The 21,736-nt window shown below is 42.7% G+C and overlaps 1 protein-coding gene across 3 annotated transcripts in view; it reads right to left on the reverse strand.

Annotated features, from left to right (window-relative positions):
- zrsr2 (zinc finger (CCCH type), RNA-binding motif and serine/arginine rich 2) overlaps positions 1-21,736 on the reverse strand; it is a 46,043-nt gene that overhangs the window by 7,217 nt on the left and 17,090 nt on the right. For all 3 annotated transcript variants that reach the window (XM_087993164.1, XM_043694460.2, XM_087993163.1), the window contains exons 6-10: positions 20,712-20,750; positions 14,937-15,052; positions 10,587-10,800; positions 8,941-8,996; positions 8,022-8,131 (exon numbers count right to left, since the gene is read on the reverse strand). In XM_087993164.1, coding sequence (XP_087849290.1) covers positions 8,022-8,131; positions 8,941-8,996; positions 10,587-10,800; positions 14,937-15,052; positions 20,712-20,750 — 535 coding nt within the window. The remainder of the gene's footprint in view (positions 1-8,021; positions 8,132-8,940; positions 8,997-10,586; positions 10,801-14,936; positions 15,053-20,711; positions 20,751-21,736) is intronic.

The raw sequence follows: 21,736 nt of genomic DNA on the forward strand, positions 1-21,736 counted from the left end.
ACGTACAAACTCCACAGAGAGGGTGGAATTGAACCCTTGCATTGTGAGGCAGCAGTGCTAACCACTGAGCCACTGTCTTGCCCCAATTGATGATGTTTAAATGGACTTCAGTAAGGTATTTGACAAGGCTTCAAATGGAAGAATGGTCCAAACAGTAAAAGCCCATGGAATCCAAGGCAAGTTGACAAACGGGACCTCAAATTGACTTGCAAACAGAAGACAAAGGGTGATGGAGGAGAGTTGTTTTTGTGTTTGGAAGCCTGTGGCCACAGGTGTACCACAGGGATCTGTGCAGGGACCCTTGCTATCTGCTATTTACATGAACAACTTGGATATGAATGTAGAAGTGTAATTAGTAAGTTTGCAAATGACACAAAAATTGGTGGGTGTTGTTGATTCTGAGGAGTATGGTCTCCGGCTACAATCTGATATTGGTCAACTGGTAATTTGGATACAGCAATGGCTGATGGAATTTGACCCTTACAAGTGCAATGTGATGCACTGTGGGAGGTATGTTAAGGGAAGGATATACACATTGAGGGCACCTCGGTGTACAAGTCCATGGATCCCTGATGGTGTCAGCACAGGTAGTGAAGAAGGCATATGGGATGTTTACCTTCATTAGCTGAGGTGTAGAATAAATGAGCAGGAAAGCCTTTTCACAACTTTATAAAACACTGGTTGGGCCACTGTGTGCGGTTCTGGTCACTGCACTATTGGAAGGACTTAGTTGCACTGGAGACGCTGCAGGGGAGATTCACCAGGATGTTGTCTGGATGTTTAAGGAGAGACGTAAGTGATTTTGATGAGATTTGAGGGTGGTAGAAATATGGAACATGTTGCTTGAGGGTGGAATTGAACCTGGGTCCCTGGCATTGTGAGGTGGCAGTGCTAACCACTTTTCCACCCAGAGGGTGGTAGAAATATGGAACATGCTGTCTGAGGCAGTGGTGGAGACAAGTACTCTCACAACATTTAAGAAACATCTGGATAAATATTTAAAATGCCAGGTCAGAGTAGACTATGGCCTGAATGCAGCCAAATTGGATTAGTGTTGTTTGGTGTTTGTTGGCTGGCACAGACACGGTGGGCCGAAGGGCCAGTTTCTGTGCTGTATGACTCTTAATGTGGTAGAGTTCAGCATTCAGCTTGAGTGGGAAGAAATTTGGTCAGAACAACTGTGTTAAGCTTAAATAAGGACAGAATAAGGGCAGACTTAGATGGAGTGGACTCAGTCGTAAAGACAATTGAGGAACAATTACAGACATTTAAGAAATTTGCTCATGGCTTTCCAAGAAAGATATACCCCAGCAAGAAAGAAGAATTCTAAGAAGCCAACCTTGGTTAACCCAGAGAAGTTAAGGACATCATTAAGTTGAAAGAGAAACATGGAGAAGATAAATTGTGAAGATAAACTTGTAAATTGTCAAGACAGACACAAAAGCTTCTTTCAAATATATAAATAGGAAGAGACAGGCCAAAGTTAACACAGGAAATGAGGCGGGGGAATTGGTAATGGTGAACCAGGTAATGGCAGAGTATTTATTGCAGTTGAAAATTAACCACATTGCTATGGGTGTGGAATCAAGTGTAGGCCAGGCTCAGATTTCCTTCCCTGGAAGATATTAGTACAGATTGGCTTGTACGACACCATTTAATTCCAGATTTTTACTGAATTTAAATAGCACCATCTGCCATGGTGGCATGAGCCCTTTGTCCAGAGCACTAGCCTGGGGTTCTGGATTACTCATCCAGTGATATTACCATTACATTACTGCCTCCTTTGTAACAGAGAAGGGAAATGGTACAGACTATGAAAATAGGAAGGTCTTGCTAAAACAGTACAATCCATTAGTCAGACCACAGCTAAAATAATGTGAACAGTTTAGTTCCCTTATTCTAAGGGAGAACGGTTACACCCGAAATGTCGACTTCTGCACCTCATGATGCTGCCTGGCTTGCTGTGTACTTCCAACCTCCTGCCTGTCTATATTGGCATTGGAGACAGTCCAGAGAAGGTTCACTTGGCTGATCCCAGGTATGGAGGGATTGGCTTATGAACAGAGGTTGAGTAGGTTGGCTCTGTATTCACTGAGTCTACAGAATGAGAGGCAACCTTATTGAAATGTACAAGATTCTTAGGGACTGGACACGGAAGGTGTGGAAAGATTTTCCCCTTGTAGGAAAATCTAGGACCAGAGGGCATAATTTCAGAACAAAGGTCGGTCACCCATTTAAGACAGAGATATGGAATTATTTGTCTCAGAGGGGAGTGAATCCATGGAATTTTTTACTGCAGGGAATGTAGAATCTTGGTCATTAGGTATGTCAAGGCTGAGAGAGACATTTTTAATCAGTAAGAGAATCAAGGATTATGGGGAAAAGGTAGGAAAGTGGAGGTGAGGAATATCAGATCAGCCAGGATCATACCAAATGGCAGTACAGACTCCATTGTATAAATGGCCCATTTCTGCTCCTACATTTTACTGCCCTAAGTCACCTCACAACCTTCTCTAGTCTTCCAATCTAACAGACAATGCACATCCTTCCAAAACTGTGGTGCTTAGAATTGGTTGCAATGCTACAACTGAGGCTCAACCATGGAATTGTATAGGTTTAACATTACTTTATTGCTTTGATCATTATGAAACTATTTATGAGGCCAAGGACCTTGCGTGCTGACTTAAACATTCACTCAACCTTGAATGGTTTGTGCATATATACCCACAATCTTTTCAGAATTGGACTTTTATTTTGTATTGTCCCTCTTACCAGGATGACCAACCATCCCGGACTTCCCATGACCATCCTGCAATGTGATCTTTAATCCTGCGTCCCAGGATTGGGCTACCTCAGAGGCATGTTCTGGATTTCTTTGGTTGGTGCAGGCTTTATTCTTGCACTTGCAAGTTTGCAGTGTATTTCTAGGGCAAGATGCACTGACAGGGACCAGCCAGTGACCGTCCCTTTACCCTCTTCTCTCCCTCCAACATACTAATTATTTTCTTAATCAATATTGCTATCTTATACCCTTTTTCTCATGGATAACTTCAAACAGCAGTAGACTCAATGGGCTTCAGATTGGTTCCACAGGTCAGTGCAACATTGAGGGCCGAAGGGCCTGTACTGCTCTGTAATGTTATAAACTTGGAACTTGCTTTAAACCTGGGACATTTAGTACTCAGTTCTGTTCCTTTCTGAACCAAATCCCCATTACTGTGCAACATCATAATACCATTACTGCTCATAAATACAGCACATCCATCTTACTTCCCACAGTGCATTTATATCCATACTCTGAACCTGAATTAGACCTGGGAGCAGCAGAGGAAGTGACGGCAAGCAGAGGGGCAGCTGAGACCCGGAAGCAGTTAGTGTAAACTTAGCTGGGTAGGTTTTTTCACCCTTTAAAAGCGTGAAGGAGAGAAACCCGAGGCACTACACGGGTAGTGCCTCCCACCCGCCCTCCTCCTCTAACCTAATAATAACATCTGTTGTGGCAAGTAGGTAAGTGCTGAATTTTGCTTGTTATTTAGACAGTTTTTTTTAAATAGTTAGCTTTAGAGGGATGGCAGTGAAGGCAGTGCAATGTTCCTCCTGCAACATGTATGAGGTGAGGGATGCCATCGACGTCCCTGCCGATTACACTTGCAGGAAGTGCACCCATCTCCAGCTCCTCCAAGACCGTGTTAGGGAACTGGAGCTGGAGTTGGATGAACTTCGGATCATTCGGGAGGCAGAGGGGGTCATAGATCAGAGTTATAGGGAAGTAGTAACTCCAAAGATGGCAGATAGATGGGTTACAGTGAGGGGGACTGGGAGGAAGCAGCCAGTGCAGGGACCTCCTGCGGCCATTCCCCTCAAGAACAAGTATACCGTTTTGGATACTTGTGGGGGGGATGACTTACCAGGGGTAAGTAACGGGGCTCAGGTCTCTGGCACGGAGCCTGTCCCCGTTACTCAGAAGGGAGGGGTGAAGAAGAGCAGAGCAGTAGTAATTGGGGACTCGATAGTTAGGGGCACAGATAGGCGGTTTTGTGGGAACGAGAGAGACTCACGTTTGGTATGTTGCCTCCCAGGTGCAAGGGTACGTGATGTCTCTGATCGTGTTTTCCGGGTCCTGGAGGGGGAGGGGGAGCAACCCGAAGTCGTGGTCCACATTGGCACCAACGACATAGGTAGGAGGAGTGCTGAGGATGTTAGACAGGCTTTCAGGGAGCTAGGTTGGAAGCTCGGAGTTAGAACAAACAGAGTTGTTGTCTCTGGTTTGTTACCCGTGCCACGTGATAGAGATTCGAGGAATAGGGAGAGAGAACACTTAAATGCGTGGCTTCAGGGATGGTGCAGGAGGGAGGGGTTCCAGTTTTTGGATAACTGGGGTTCTTTCTGGGGACGGTGGGACCTCTATAAACAGGATGGTCTACACCTGAACCTGAGGGGAACCAGTATCCTTGGGGGGAGGTTTGCTAGTGCTCTTGGGGGGGGTTTAAACTAACTCGGCAGGGGCATGGGAACCCAGATTGTAGCTTCAGGGTGCAGGGCCTGGAGTGTAGGGAGGTGAGGAACATGGCATCAATTTCCAAGGAGGGTGCCTGTAAACAGGGAAGTGGCTTGAAGTGTGTATACTTCAATGCAAGAAGTATACGAAATAAGGTAGGTGAACTTGCAGCGTGGGTTGGTACCTGGGACTTCGATGTTGTGGCTATTACGGAGACATGGCTAGAACAGGGACAGGATTGGCTGTTGCAGGTTCCGGGATTTAAATGTTTTAGTAGGGTCAGAGGTGGGGGTAAAAGAGGGGGAGGTGTGGCATTGCTTGTCAAAGATAGTATTACAGCGGTGGAAAGGACGATGGATGAGGACTTGCCATCTGAGGTAGTTTGGGCTGAGGTTAGGAATAGGAAAGGTGAGGTCACCCTGTTGGGAGTCTTTTACAGGCCTCCTAATAGTCCTAGAATCATTGAAGAAAGGATTGGGAAGGTGATTCAGGAGATGAGTGACAGTAATAGGGTGGTTGTTATGGGGGACTTTAACTTTCCTGATATTGATTGGGAAAGCTATAGCTCAAGTTCGTTAGATGGGTCAGTGTTTGTTCAATGTGTGCAGGAGAGTTTCCTGACACAATATGTAGACAGGCCAACAAGAGGTGAGGCCATACTGGATTTGGTTCTGGGTAACGAACCAGGCCAGGTGTTAGAATTAAAGGTAGATGAGCACTTTGGGGATAGTGACCATAATTCGGTGATTTTTACACTCGTGATGGAGAGGGATAAGTGTGTACTACAGGGCAAGAGTTATAGTTGGGGTAAGGGAAATTATGATGCGGTGAGGCATGACTTAGGATGTGTGGCTTGGAAAAGTAGACTCCAAGGCAAGAGTGTAAAGGATATGTGGAACTTGTTCAAGGGGCAACTATTGAGTGTCCTTGATAATTATGTACCTGTCAGGCAGGAAGGAAAGGGTCGTGCGAGGGAGCCGTGGTTTAATAAGGAATTGGAATCCCTTGTTAAATGGAAGAGGGCGGCCTATCTCAAGATGAGACGTGAAGGTTCAATTGGGGCGATTGAGAGTTATAGGGTAGCCAGGAAGGACCTGAAGAGAGAGCTAAAAGCAGCAAGGAGGGGACATGAAAGGTCCTTAGTCGATAGGATTAGGGAAAACCCTAAGGCTTTCTATAGGTATGTTAGGAATAAAAGAATGACTAGGGTAGGAATAGGTCCAGTCAAGGATAGTAGTGGGAAGTTGCGTGTGGAGGCGGAAGAGATTGGGGAGACACTGAATGAATACTTTTCTTCAGTATTTACTCAGGAACAGGGCATTGTTGTAGATGAGAATACTGTGTCACAAATAAGTAGAATGGATGGCTTTGAGGTATGTAGAGAAGAGGTGTTGGAAATCCTGGAAAAGGTGAAAATTGATAAGTCCCCTGGGCCTGATGGCATTTATCCTAGGATTCTCTGGGAAGCAAGGGAGGAGATTGCAGAGCCATTGGCCTTGATTTTTATGTCCTCTTTGTCTACAGGAGTAGTCCCAGAAGACTGGAGGATAGCAAATGTGGTTCCCTTGTTCAAAAAGGGGAGTAGGGATAGCCCTAGTAACTATAGGCCGGTGAGTCTCACTTCTGTTGTGGGCAAAGTCTTAGAGAGAATTGTAAGGGATAGGATTTATGCACATCTGGATAGGAATAATGTGATCAAGGATAGTCAGCATGGTTTTGTGAAGGGCAAGTCGTGCCTCACAAACCTTATTGAATTCTTTGAAAAGGTGACGAAGGAGGTTGATGAGGGGAAAGCGGTAGATGTGGTATATATGGATTTTAGTAAGGCGTTTGATAAGGTTCCCCATGGTAGGTTACTGCAGAAAATACGGAGATATGGCATTGAGGGTGAATTGGAGGTTTGGATTAGGAATTGGCTGGATGGAAGAAGACAGAGGGTAGTAGTTGATGGCAAAGTTTCTTCATGGAGTGCTGTCACTAGCGGTGTTCCGCAAGGATCTGTTTTGGGACCATTGCTGTTTGTCATTTTTATAAATGACCTGGAAGAGGGGTTAGAAGGTTGGGTGAGCAAGTTTGCGGATGATGCGAAAGTCGGAGGAGTTGTTGACAGTGAGGAAGCATGTGGCAGGTTACAGCAGGATATAGAGAAGCTGCAGAGCTGGGCAGAAAGGTGGCAGATGGAATTCAATGTAGCTAAGTGCGAGGTGATTCACTTTGGGAAGAATAACAAAAAGATGGGGTACTGGGCTAATGGTCGGATACTTGGTAGTGTGGATGAACAGAGGGATCTTGGTGTCCATGTACACAGATCTCTGAAAGTTGCCACCCAGGTAAATAGTGCGGTGAGGAAGGCATATGGCGTACTGGCTTTTATTGGTAGAGGAATTGAGTTCCGGAGTCCTGAGGTCATGATGCAGTTGTATAAGACTCTGGTACGGCCGCATCTGGAATATTGTGTGCAGTTTTGGTCGCCATACTATAGGAAGGATGTGGAGGCATTGGAACGGGTGCAGAGGAGGTTTACCAGGATGTTGCCTGGTATGGAAGGAAAATCGTATGAGGAAAGACTGAGGCACTTGGGGCTGTTTTCACTAGAGAAAAGAAGGTTTAGGGGTGACTTGATTGAGGTGTACAAGATGATTAGGGGGTTAGATAGGGTAGACAGTATGAACCTTTTCCCGCGTATGGAGTCGGGTATTACAAGGGGGCATAGCTTTAAATTAAGGGGGGGTAGATATAGGACTGATGTTAGGGGTAGGTTCTTCACTCAGCGAGTCGTTAGTTCATGGAATGCCCTGCCAGTAACAGTGGTGGACTCTCCCTCTTTATGGGCATTTAAGAGGGCATTGGATAGGTATATGGAGGATAGTGGGTTAGTGTAGTTTAGGTGGGCTTGGATCGGCGCAACATCGAGGGCCCAAGGGCCTGTACTGCGCTGTATTCTTCTATGTTCTATGTTCTATGTTCTTACTGTATTTCCTTATCTGAAAACACCGAATATTTCATAATGTCTTACTGCAGTGACATCTTGTTTACATCCTCATACAGTCATATTGCATAGAAACAGACCTTTAGATCCAACCAATCCATGCCAATATCCCTCCAAACCTTCCTCTTCATGTACTTATCTAAGTATCTTTTAAGCATTGTAACTGTACTCCATTCCACCAGTTCCTCAGGAACCACACTGTGTGAAAGAATTGCCTCTCATGTCTTTTTTAAATCTCTGTCCTCTCACCTTAAAAATACGCCCCCTAGTCTTGAAATTCTCATCCTGATTCCTATCTTACTTTCAAGTTATTTTAAACCTTATTCAAGATCTCTAGCAAGCTGCTCTCCGAGGACACTGCAGTATATTAGTACAAGGCAGAGTTAAAGGAAAGCCAGATAGCAAAAAGCATAATATTTTTCATTAATCTTTTACTAACCATTACAAATGTGCAATTATCAAACATGCAAATGAGCTACACTAAGAAATACGTCGAAATTAAATGACCAAATTTAAAATATATTGAGAACAAACCGCATATTGCTGTTTTCCATCGACTGACAGGTGAAAATTCACACTGCAACTGTTTCCCTGCATACCAACGCCCATTGAAAAGTACAAAAGCCTGCTGGCATTCCTCCTCTCTGCAATAAACCACAAGCAATCGGCTGTTAGCAACAAAGCAGCAGCAAAGAATGAGCAGTTTTCTTAGGGATCTACACATAGTTCACAGTAATTCAATCAATAGAGGACACAGAAGAGGCACAGAATATAAAGCTTCATCTCCCATTGCCAACCTGCTGTCTTATGGTGGGATGGAAGTTTGGGGGGGAGTGGGCCAGCTTGGTGCAAACTCTCCATGTAGGGAGGGAACAGTGAGATTCGCAGTGGTGGATGCAGCTCTATCACTGAGAAGTACTGAAAAGGATTGGGGTGGAATGAGTGAAACAGAGAAGTGTGACATGACCACAAGAAAGGGATAACATATAGACAATTCAAAGAATTTAAAAACATTTTGAGAAAAGCCTTTCTGAGCTGTAGTTTCTCAACCTGGCTCCCACCACAGTTCAGAAACTCAAGGGTTTAAAGCCCCAAATCAGATATCATTGGACCAAACCTGATTGGACTCCTAGTACTGTAATAAGCAACTGCTGCATGATCTGAGGTGAGATGGTTTGGACAAGCAAGGTCCCATCTGCTTGTATACATAGATGTAAAAGATCCTACAGCACTATTTGTAAAATCTTCCAGAACCCATCCCTCAACCAATCAATGACTTCTCAGTTTTGTCGATGGGCCTTTGCTAGAAGGAAATTGCTTACCTGCTATTGATTACACTGCAAAATAAGATTACTGGTTGTGAAATGTCTTGGGATGTTTTTGATGATATAAAAGACACTAAATAAATCCCAAAGTCTAATCTTAATGTGAAACAACATAGAAATTGACTTACTTTTGGTACTGGACATATACATTTCCTCTCAGGTGTGGCTCATAGTTGCAACTAACCTGGAAAATGAATAAGATTGATAGTTAATATTAAAACCTGGCATTATTTGATCCAGGTGTATAACTCCAAATGGCAAAAGAAGTCTGTGTTATGAAGCTGGACTTTCTGAGAGGGTTGTGTTTTAAAATATCAAGTGAAACTGAGAACTCTGGAAACACCCCTGCTCTGAGAGATCTGGTTGGAAGAGAAAATCTGGTCAGGCAGCATCCGAGGAACAGGAGACTCGACGTTTCAAGCATAAGCTCTTCGTTACCTTATGCTCGAAACGTCGACTCTCCTGCTCCTCGGATGCAGCCTGACCAGCTGTGCTTTTCCAGCACCACACTTTTTGACTCTGACCTCCAGCATCTGCAATCCTCACTTTCTCCCTGTTAGAGTTAACAACCAAACAGGATGCTTGGGCAAATTCGGTTGGGACAGAGTGACCCTACTGGTAAAAACTGGAGCTGAAGACTTTGGGAGGTGCTGAGTGGAATGACTTTCAAAAGGTTCTGGTTGTTTTGACCTGAGGTGTTAAGGAGAAATGAGAGGTGAGAATCCTGGAGGATCTGCTCCTGTATTGCTTTTTATTTGTAAGGAAAAGAGTGGTAATCTGCATATTGATTGTATTAGTTAATGTAGCTTTCCTTTAGTTTGGTGTATTAGTTGCCTGTTAAGTAAAATGTGGACCTTTGGTTACTACCATTAGTTACTGGTAAATACATTTCATTTTGAAAGTTATTAGACTCCAAAGGGATTGTGACAGAAGTTTACATAGAGTCACAGAGTCATAGAGATGTACAGCATGGAAACAGACCCTTCGGTCCAACCCGTCCATGCCAACCAGATATCCCAACCCAATCTAATCCCACCTGCCAGCACCTGGCCCTCCAAACCCTTCCTATTCATATACCCATCCAAATGCCTCTTAAATGTTGCAATTGTACAAGTCTCTACCACTTCCTCTGGTAGCTCATTCTGGCACCTCTGTGTGAAAAAGTTGCCCCTTAGGTCTCTTTTATTTCTTTCCCCTCTCACCCTAAACCTATGTCCTCTAGTTCTGGACTCTTACATATGGGTAGAATACTTACAAACATATAGCTTGTTACAGCAAATAAGAGTTGCCGAAACACACTATAATTTAATGTGAAAGACAATTGCATTAGCACTGGGATTACACATTCATAGCACTGGGATTACACATTCATTACACTGGGATTGCACATTCAATTTGTGTCGAATCCATCACAGATTAGCCTGGTAACTGTCTCTCTTCAGTTGTACAAAACGTTGAATTTGAGCAGGTTAGGCATAGAATGATGTTTCCAAAGGGGTGGGGATCTGAAATTAGGGGCCATAAAAGTAAGATGGTGACTAATAAAACCAATAAAATTCTGGCAGAATATTTTTGACTCAGAATGGTGTTAAACTAACTGAAGGAAGTAGCAACAATATACTTGAAGGGGAAGGGAAATAAATGTTTAGGGGAGAAAAAACTGGAAGATATGCTGATATGACAAAATAAAACAGCTTATTCTAAGCAGAAATATCCGGATATTTCCAACTGTAAATTCTTTATAATATGTATCATAAATGAATTTATAAAGTACCTTAAATTGTATCACTTTCCCAATGCTCTTAAATTCAGGTAGTACATCCTCATAGAATTCCACAAACTGCTGGTAAATGTCCTCTTCACTGTGCTCCAGCCCAGAATCTGTGTCATAGTCATCACGCCTACTCTCCTCCATACCGAAGGTAATGAACATGGCTCGGATAAGAAGGGTCTGACTTGATGCTGGGTAGACATGTTTACGGGAACATCTGTACGAAATAAATCCACAGTTGTTCTGTTATACAAAGACAGTTAAGGATAATAGCGAGAATTACCAAAGAATTTCCAGTTCCAAACTAGTGGTGTCTGACCCAGCTATCTGCTACTTTAAAATGACAGTTAGCACTACATGATGAATTGGTCTGTGTCATCATTAGACAAGTGAACCCCAGTAGGCATGTTATTTTTATGGTTGGTACGGCAATTTAGATTACAGAATACATGCAAATATACCTAGCAACAGGTGGAGTTCATTCAGGCCCTCAAGACTGTCACAATGATCTGTATTTGACCCCATTTGTACTTGAGCCCTTGTTCCATCTCCCTCATTTTCCTTACCTAATAATCTGTTGATTTTACTCCTGAAAGCTTTGAATGATCCCAGAGTCCACATTCCATTAGGAAAGAGTTCTAGATTTCCACTCTCTTCCATGAGAGAGAGAATGGTGATTTTATTCCTCAATGGATTGGCTATCCTTTGAAGTTTGTGCCCCAATGATCTGGATTCCCTGTTCCAGAAAAAAAGTCTCACTGGATTCACACTCTCAATCTTTTATTTTGTTTCCCCTTTGAAGCAAAGGTGACCATATTCATCACCTGGGTGCTGGGTATGGCTCCAGTGGGTAGATAAGTGACTGAACTGTTCCCAAAAAAATCCAGATTCTGCTGCAACTAAGACCGGAAGTTGCAGACGATGGAGTTTTGGAAGGGTAGCCGGCTTGGGATTTCCTCAACTGGTTTTCTCTCTGCCTCCGATAAGCACTTATTTTTAAAGAAGGCTGCATCATTTTTTTAATTGCTTAGCTTCTCCCAAGGCTCAAAATTGATATAAAAACTTCCAAGATTGTAGTTCAAAGAGATACCGGACACTTGGCTGAATCAGAACGTACTTAGATTCTGTGATGCTCTACAACCAGTTCATCATCAATCCTTGGTGCAGCCAGGTCATCACTACTTACAGAAAAAGCCCCAGTTCTAGAATGAGAGACGAGCACTTTGACCAACTCCTCAATCAGCCTTGACCCATTCGTGAAGAAGTAACTTACAGGCTGCCACAGTTCACTGTCAACAGCCTTCTGGTATTCCATATAGAAGATGTGTCCAGCTTGCTAGTGAGTTAAGCTAGACATGTATGACAAATTGCAACATCTTTTCAGGCAACATATACTGTGGATAAAGGGAAACCAGTAATATATTGTACATAGGTGGTACAGTGGCTCAGTGGGCGACTGTCTGTATGGAGTTTGCAAATTCTCCCCGTGGTCTGTGCAGGTTTCCTCTGGGTGCTCCAGTTTCCTCCCACAGTCCAAAGGTGTGCTGGTTGGGTGGATTGGCCAAGCTACATTGCCCCATACTGCATGCTAGATGGGTTAGTACATGGGAAATGTGGAATTATGGGGATATGGTTGGTGGGCGGGGTGGTAAAAGTGAGGTCTGCAGATGCTGGAGATCAGAGATGGAAATGTGTTGCTGGAAAAGCGCAGCAGGTCAGGCAGCATCTAGGGAACAGGAGAATCGACGTTTCGGGCATTAGCCCTTCTTCAGGAATTCCTGAACATGGTGTCCAGGAATGTGCATGCTAGGTGGATTAGCGATGGGATTGCAGGGTTATAGGGTAGGCAGGAAAGTCGGGTGGGATGCTCTTTGGAGAGTCGGTGTTGACTCAATGGGCTGAATGTCCTGATGGCACACTGTAGGGATTCTGTGATTCTATATAAAATTGAGGTAGCAGCATTGAGGCATGCCACTAATTACATATTGGCAAGCTGGAAAAGATTCATTTATGCCTGATGCCTGTTCCTTGTTAGCCAACTAGTCTTCTATCCATGCCAGTATAGAATCATAGAATCCCTACAGTGCAGATAGAGGCTGTTTGATCCATCTAGTCTTCGCCAACCCCCGAAGAGCATTCCACCCAGACACAGAACCACCCCCCCCCGAAAAACAACCCTCCACCACCACCCTCTGTATTCTACCTTTGAGCCAGTTCTGTATCCAAATGGCTAGTTCTCCCTGTATTCCATGAGATATAGAGCTGAAAATGTGTTGCTGGAATTCAGTAAGGCGTTCGACAGGGTTCCCCATGGGAGACTGATTAGCAAGGTTATATCTCATGGAAGGAGAAAGTGAGGTCTGTAGATGCTGGAGATCAGAGCTGAAAATGTGTTGCTGGAACAGCGCAGCAGGTCAGGCAGCATCCAGGGAACAGGAGAATCGACGTTTCGGGCATAAGCCCTTCTTCAGGAATTCCTGAAGAAGGGCTAATGCCCGAAACGTCGATTCTCCTGTTCGCTGGATGCTGCCTGACCTGCTGCGCTTTTCCAGCAACACATTTTCAGCTCTATATCTCATGGAATACAGGGAGAACTAGCCATTTGGATACAGAACTGGCTCAAAGGTAGAATACAGAGGGTGGTGGTGGAGGGTTGTTTTTCAGACTGTGACCAGTGGAGTGCCACAAGGATCGGTGCTGGGCCCTCTATTTTTTGTCATTTACATAAATGATTTGGATGCGAGCATAAGAGGTACAGTTAGTAAGTTTGCAGATGACACCAAAATTGGAGGTGTAGTGGACAGCGAAGAGGGTTACCTCAGATTACAACAGGATCTGGACCAGATGGGCCAATGGGCTGAGAAGTGGCAGATGGAGTTTAATTCAGATAAATGCGAGGTGCTGCATTTTGGGAAAGCAAATCTTAGCAGGACTTATACACTTAATGGTAAGGTGTTAGGGAGTGTTGCTGAACAAAGGGACCTTGGAGTCCAGGTTCATAACTCCTTGAAAGTGGAGTCCCAGGTAGATACGATAATGAAGAAGGCGTTTGATATGCTTTCCTTTACTGGTCAGAGTATTGAGTACAGGAGCTGGGAGGTCATGTTGCAGTTGTACAGGACATTGGTTAGGCCACTGTTGGAATATTACATGCAATGCTGGTCTCCTTCCTATCGGAAAGATGTTGTGAAACTTGAAAGGGTTCAGAAAAGATTTACAAGGATGTTGCCAGGGTTGGAGGATCTGAGCTACAGGGAGAGGCTGAACAGGCTGGGCCTGTTTCCCTCGAGCATTGGTGACCTTATAGAGGTTTACAAAATTATGAGGGGCATGGATAGGATAAATACACAAAGTCTTTTCCCTGGGGTTGGGGAGTCCAGAACTAGAGGACATAGGTTTAGGGTGAGAGTGGAAAGATATGAAAGAGACCTAAGGGGCAACTTTTTCACGCAGAGAGTGGTACGTGTATGGAATGAGCTGCCAGAGGATGTGGTGGAGGCTGGTACAATTCCAACATTTAAGAGGCATTTGGATGGGTATATGAATAGGAAGGGTTTGGAGGGATATGGGTCAGATGCTGGCAGGTGGGACTAGATTGGGTTGGGATATCTGGTCAGCATGGACGGGTTTGGACCGAAGGGTCTGTTTCCATGCTGTACATCTCTATGACTCTATGACCATTGGTAAAGACAACACCAGTGAGAGATACAGCACATACAATAATCAGTGTTCCTATCATAGTACATCAGATTGATCCAAACCTCTGGATGAAAACAAACAATGTCATTTCAGGAATCGTGCCTTTCAGGTCCATTGGGCGCAGGACTCAGGTCCAGGAGTATGGCATTTGACCAGCCAACAAGACCATTGCAGACCTGGTTGTGGTCTCAACTCACTTTCCCCTCTGCCCCTAGACTTCCTTGTCAATCAAAAACCTGACTCAGCCTTGAGACATCTCAACTGCTTCTGGGAGGAGAATTCTACAGTCTAACCTCTCTCAAAAATATTCTCCTTCCATATATTTTAAAATCTGTTTTAATCTGAAGCTGTCTCTCCTAGATCTGGCCTTCCCCACGAAAAGAATCATCTTCATGATGTCAGGTCCCTTCAGAATCTTTTGTAATGATCACAACCCAATTGTTAAACCTTTTCTCAAAGGTTAAGCCATTCATCCTAGGAATGCTTCAAGAGAACCTTTTCTAATCTGCAGACATCACTGGAATGGCCGTGAAAGGAAAGCAAATCTTCACCTGGGTGGCAAATTGTATATTTAACAGGCAGTAAGCGTGCTTTGAACAAAGAGATAGATACTCTGGAAGCCTAGATACATTCAGATTTCAATACTTTTCTCACCTATCACCAAATCTGCAGGATCCAGTCTTCAGAAAGAATGGGCAATATGATTTATCCTTTTCAGTCCCATAATCCTCTGGTGCTTCTGGATTATGCCAAGTGCCACCATTCTCGATCTGTTGACAACATGAGTCACAATTATAAAGCGTTACAGATTTAGAATACAACAAAAGTCAGATTGAAATGTAATATGACCAGATGAACACGAAAACTTATAAAGGATATAAATCAATGTATGATAAAGGAAATTTCTCAGAATTAAGAGGCACGGTGTGAGAGTGAGTGCTTATTCATTAGAAGCTGAACTGCTGGAATATCCTGAACTACTCATATACACAAGTGAAGCCCCCCGGGTTCTGTTTCACATTTCACACATATTCGTGACTGAGAGATATACAGCATCATTTCAGAACCTATAGGTGATAACAAATTTGAAAGTATAGCAAAAACCAAGAAAGACCATAATAGACTGTGAAAACATGTTGGCGGACTGATGAGAAGGGTGGGTACATGACAGACAAAATTCAGTGTGAGATGGATACATTTTGGCAGGAAGTATCAGACAAAATGTACTAACCGGAAAGTTTTAGAATGAATACAACACAAAGAGAGACAGCATACAAAGTTTTGAAAGGTTAATAAATCAGTCAGTTGAATGGAGTACATCAGCTCCCAGACTTTATAAATAACAAACAGAATACAAAGGTCAGGAATAAGTTAACCCAGTATAAACACACGAGCTCCACTCAAGGAGGAACACTATGACCAATTCTGATCACCAGACGAATGGAAAGCCTTTGGTAAAGCTTCAAAGAAGACTTAAAAACATAGCTCCACAGTTAATGTGGAGAGACTAGAGAAGCTCAGGTTGCCCTGCTTAGAAAGGAAGTCAAGAGGAGGTTTAATACAATAAGGGTTTTAGACAATATATAGGCTGTTCTGCTGTAACATGACAGTTGCCTCCCTCAGCAACCTCGTGCTACGGAAAATCACCCTGCAGAAGAATGCAACAGAATATCGCAATGCCCGTTCAGTAGAAAGTTTGTATTATCCAAACAACATCCATTATTCGTCAATCGTGTTATAGACAAATAGTGTTAACAAAACACACATTATACCAGAATGACCTGTAGAAATTATTTCAAATGCTTAAATCAGTAAAACAAAAGAGACAGATTTAAAGTGATGGGGAAAAAGGCAAGAAGCGACATAAGTGAATTTGTAATGCACTGTCTGGGTGCCCAGTGGAAACAGATTCAAACAGCAGTGATATGGGAAAAGAACAATGCAGGGGGTCTCTTCCAAAAAGTGGTCCAGACTTAATTGGCTGAATTCCTGTGCTTTAATATTTCATGGTTTCAAGATCCAGGGTTGTGGGAAATAATTGCAAAATTTGCTAATACTGTAACAAATTTGAATGTCAAATGGTGGCATAACTGTGAAACTCTGACGGGAACATAAGTTGGCAGGTAGGTGGCTGATCCACATACTGTGAAGTAATTATTTTGGAAGCACAGGGAAACAATACATTTTTTTAATAGTTTAGATGAATAGAAAGCAAATGAGTTTTGTATTTCTAAACTGTACATAAATCTTCAAGGGCTTGTAGAATCAGAGAGACTGGAAGGTGTATTTGCACAAATCACAATTGCAGGTGATAGGCAAGTTGAGAAAGCAGTTAATGAAATAGAGCAGATCTTCAGCTTTATAAATAGGCCTTACAGTATAAAAGCAACAAGTTACCATAAACCAGTTATAAGTTACCAGTTTAAGGGGAGACAGTGGTAACCCAGAAGCCCAGGCTAATGTCCCAGGGTTCAAATCCAGTCAAGGCAGCTGGTGAAATGTAAATTTTGAAAAATGTTTTTGAAAGCATGTCTCTGTAAGTGATGACCATGATAATCATCATCAATTTTCATTTAAAAAAACATTGGAAAATGACCTTTAGGGACGGTGTTCTTACTCTGTCTGACCTATATATGCCCATGATGATCTATCTCAGCTGTAAAGTTCTACCACTGAGTTAGGCAACTAAGAAGTGACTTGAACAGCGTTTTGAAATTATAAACATGAAATTGTTTTGTTTATCAAAACAAACGTAGAGAAGATGATTTTACTTTCAAAGAAGACCAGAATCCGGGGTCACAAACACAAAACAGTCACGAAATAAATTCATTAAAATATGTGGAAAGACAGGTTGTGAAAGGGATACAAACAATTTACAGTGAGATATTGATAGGTTAAATGGGCAAATAGAGTATAATGTGGGAAAATATGAAGTTATTCATTGTAGAACGGAATACTACTTAAAAGGAGAAAAACTGCAGAAAGCTGCAACACAAGGGACTTGAGGGTACTAACGCATAAAACACAGAAAGCTAGCACAGAGGCTCAACCAGAAGACTAATGGATTATTGGTCTTTATTTCAAGGGTAAAAACAATGACTGCAGATGCTGGAAACCAGATTCTAGATCAGAGTGGTGCTGGAAAAGCACAGCAGTTCAGGCAGCATCCAAGGAGCAAGAAAATCAAAATTTTGGGCAAAAGTCCTTCATTCCTGAACGTCGACTTTCCTGCTCCTTGGATGCTGCCTGAACTGCTGTGCTTTTCCAGGACCACTCTAATCTAGAACCCTATTTCAAGGGGCTTTGAATATAAGAATAGGAAGTCTTACTGCAATTGTACAACGTGCTGGTTGACAATCTGGAGCACTGTGACCAGTTTTTGACTCCTTATTTAAGGAAAGATATTATTTCATGGGAAACAATTGAGAGAAGATTGACTAGAATGATCCCTGGTATGGAGGGATTGTCTCATAAGCAAGTGCTAAACAGGTTGGACTTTACTCACTGGAGTAAAGAATGAGAGGTTATCTCATTGAACTGCAAAGGATTCTAAAGGGGCTTGAAAGGTTAAATGCTGAAAGAATATTTCCCCTCGTAGGAGAGTCTTAGAATAATTTATGACTGAGATGAGGAGAAATGTAGTCTCGCAGTGGATTGGAACACCTTGCCACAGAGAACCGTAGGAGCAGAGTCCTTGTGTATATTTAAGCCTGAGATAGATAGATTCTTGATCAGTCGGGAAATCAAGGAAGGGGGTAGGAGAGTGGACATGAGGAATGCCAGATCAGCCATGATACCATTGAATGACGGAGCAGGGTCGAGAAGCTGAATGGTCTACTCCTGTTCCTATTTCCTATGGTTTTATTATGTGGAGGTCCCGGTGGACAAGGTCAGAAGTAACACAACACCTGATTATAGTCCAACAGGTTTATCTGAAATCACAAGCTTTTGGAGCGCTGTTCCTTCATCAGGAACTTTGATGAAGTGACCAGGAAGCTTGATGAGGGCATGTCGCCTGTATGGATTTAAGTAAGGGTTTTGACAAGCTTCCACATGGTAAGCTGCTCTGGAAGGTTAGATCGCAAGGCATCCAGGGAGAGCTAGTAAATTGGATACACAGTAGGCTTGATGATAGGAAGCAGGAGGTAATAGGTCTTTTTTTTAAGATTCCCTACAGTGTGGAAACAGTCCCTTCAGCCCAACAAGTCCACACTGACCCTCTGAAGAGTAACCCACCCAGACCCATTTCCCTCTGACTAATGCACCTAACTCTATGGACAATTTAGCATGGCCAATTCACCTGCCCTGCACATCTTTAGACTCTGGGAGGAAACCCACGCAGACATGGGGAGAATGTGCAAACTCCACAGTAACCAGAGGCTGGAATTGAACCTGGGACCCTGGTGCTGTGAGGCAGTAGTGCTAACCACTGAACCACTGTGCTGCCCCTAATGGAAGGATACTTGTCAGACTGGAGGCCCTGACTTAATGGAGTGCCTCAGGGGTCGGTGCTGGGCCCATTACTGTTTGTTATCTATCTCAGTGATTTGGATGAGAATGTACAAGGCATGATTAGTAAATTTGCAGATGACACTAAAATAGGTGGTAACGTGGACAGTGAGGAAGATGATCAGAAATTGCAGCAAGACCTTGATCAGCTGGGGAAGTGGGTGGAGAAATGGCAAATGGAGTTTAAAATAGATAAGTGTGAGGGCGTGCATTTTGTAAAGTCAAATCAAGATAGAGGTTTCATGGTGAATAGTAGGGTCTTAAGGAGTGTAGTGGAACAGAGCGATCTTGGAGTTCAAGTTCACAGTCCTCTGAAAGTGGAGTCATAGGTAGACAGGGCTGTGAAGAAGGCTTTTGGCACACTGGCCTTCATCAGTCAAGGCACTGAGCATAGAAGTGTGTTGTAGTTGTACAGGATTTTGCTGAAGCAGCACTTGGAGTACTACGTTCAGTTTTGGTCACCTTGCTATGGGAAGGATGTTATTAAACTGGAAATAGTGCATAAGAAATTTACAAGGATGTTGCCTGGACTCAATGGTCAATGGCTGGACAAGCCTCGACTTTTTTCTTTAGAGCGTGGGAGATTCCCCTACAGTATGAAAACAGGCCCTTTGGCCCAACAAGTCCACACTGACTCTCTGAAGAGTAACCCACCCAGACCCACTTCCCTCTGACTAATGCACCTAACACCGTGGGCAATTTAGCATGGCCAATTCACCTGACCTGCACATCTTTGGACTGTGGGAGGAAACTGGAGCACCCAGAGGAAACCTACACAGACACAGGGAGAATGTGCAAACTCAACACAGACAGTCGCCCAAGTCTGGAATCGAACCCAGGTCTCTGGTGCTGTGAGGCAGCAGTGCTAACCACTAAGCCACCGTGCCACCCTAAACAACAATAATTTATAATTATACAGTACTTCAGGTTTGTTTGGTCAAAAAAACAGAATCTAAGCCAAAAAGGCAGAAACCTCATGAGAAAGTTTTAGGACTGCAGGTCAAAGATAAGCAGGAGCCAGAGCCATGAAAAGATGGTGACAATTCTCAGTTAATAGAATCATGCACTAAAAGTTGAAGTAGACCAGGGAGGACAGAGATGATGGCAAGTAGGAGTTAGTATAAATTAGGAAGTGGGCACTGGATTTCTCTACCAAATTCTCATCTTTCCCATTAAGGACATGCATGGAGATCACAGTCATAGGTGTACCTCAATTAGTGAAATAAGTTAAGTTTGTTTGGATTCTGAGCTGCTTAAAATTACATTATTCGTCGTTATGGAAGAATTATTATTGAAGAATTAAACACAATTAATAAAATCAACATTCTTCTAAACAAACATTTGTGGATACCTGTAAACTTCTCTGAAGTAACCCCTAGCCCTCACTTGTACTTTTTTTCCAAATGACAAGCAACTCAAAGTGTATCAATGGAAGATAGGAAAGTGGAGTTGAGGCCAGAATCAGATTAGTCATGATCTTACAAAATGGTAAACAGAATCAAGTAGGCCTAATCTGATCCTAATTCATAAATTGATATGGATATCATACAATATTCTTCAGGGAAGAGAGGACAGATCAAATAGCCAAATGGTATGTTGGGTTTTCCTCCCTCCTTATTGCACAATAGTTAGAGTCGACTAGAATTAGTGTCTTGATGAAGGGCTTTTGCCCGAACCGTCGATTCTCCTGATCCTCGGATGCTGCCTGACCAGCCGGGTGCTTTTCTCGACCACAGTCTCGACCCTGATCTCCAGTATCTGCAGTCCTCACTTTCGCTAAAATTATAGCATGTCTTGGTATTTTGTTGAGCTGACAGCTTTATGTTTATTCAACTGAGAACAAAGTTTTGCAAATATTCTCCATTAAGCCTAACACAATTTAACTTGTATAATTCAAAAAATTCAAAGAACATACAATACCTGATTTTCCACCTGATCCAGCATTTTCTGAACAGCTTCCTACAAATGGTGTAAACATAGGACTGGTAAAAAACAACGTGCAGTACATATCTGGTACACATCTGATGCTACTTGTTAAGAATGAGTGTCTTATAAAGTGGATTCATCACAGGAATTAAAATTTTTTAATACATTATTTAAAGGCAATTAAACTCAAAACCAAATGTCTAAGCCACAACATCAATTCTATCATGAAAAATGTGAAATAGACAAATTATTTAGACAAATTTTGATTATTTATCAGAAAAATATTATAATTCAGCCTTCATAGTGGCAAGTATTTTATGACTGCTGCAAATTGAAATAATGCTGATTCATTTGGGCTCAAGATAGAATTCACTCTTCCCTGTGCTCCCAGTTCTTACAAACTTTCCGAACATTCAGCAACATATTAGCTGTCAGTCAACCCAAGGGCAATAATTATTAACTTTTTAAATGATAAATTCTGTATAGCCACAATAGAACATGACTAGCTCAGTCCCTAAATGCTGGATATCCAAGATACAAATACATTTACAAGGTAGCAGAATACACAGAACAGGCAGGAGCTTGCTGAAAAGGCACCGGGTCAGTTTACACAGCGGCTTCTAAACTGCTTGCGAGACTGGCGTGACAGGACCTGAATAACTGTTCACAATTAAACGTTTTAGGAGGTTTAATAGCAAAAGGCTATAAGACAAAGCTGAATTTTCTAGTAAATCTTTATATCTTACACAGGATGAAGGGATATCAAGCTACAAGACTCATAATTCAAATCATGTTTGTTAAGTATCATGAAAAAGATACATCTTGATGTATTAGTCAGTAAGGACGAGCGGTGGGAACTCTTTAGTGCAGGGCTGTTAAGGAATATCACTTGTGTAGGTTCAGATAATTTTCATGAACACATTAAATATTGTTACAGTACAAGGCATCATAAAGGTCAGAAAGAATGTATCAAAATAAGTCCTTTATAATTCCTCAAGTTTGTAAGGTTAATTGCTGGC

This window comes from Chiloscyllium plagiosum, unplaced genomic scaffold, assembly GCF_037043375.1.
Source record: "Chiloscyllium plagiosum isolate Xiang-an unplaced genomic scaffold, Cpla_swu_hap1 HiC_scaffold_12, whole genome shotgun sequence".
Classification (NCBI taxonomy): domain Eukaryota; kingdom Metazoa; phylum Chordata; class Chondrichthyes; order Orectolobiformes; family Hemiscylliidae; genus Chiloscyllium; species Chiloscyllium plagiosum.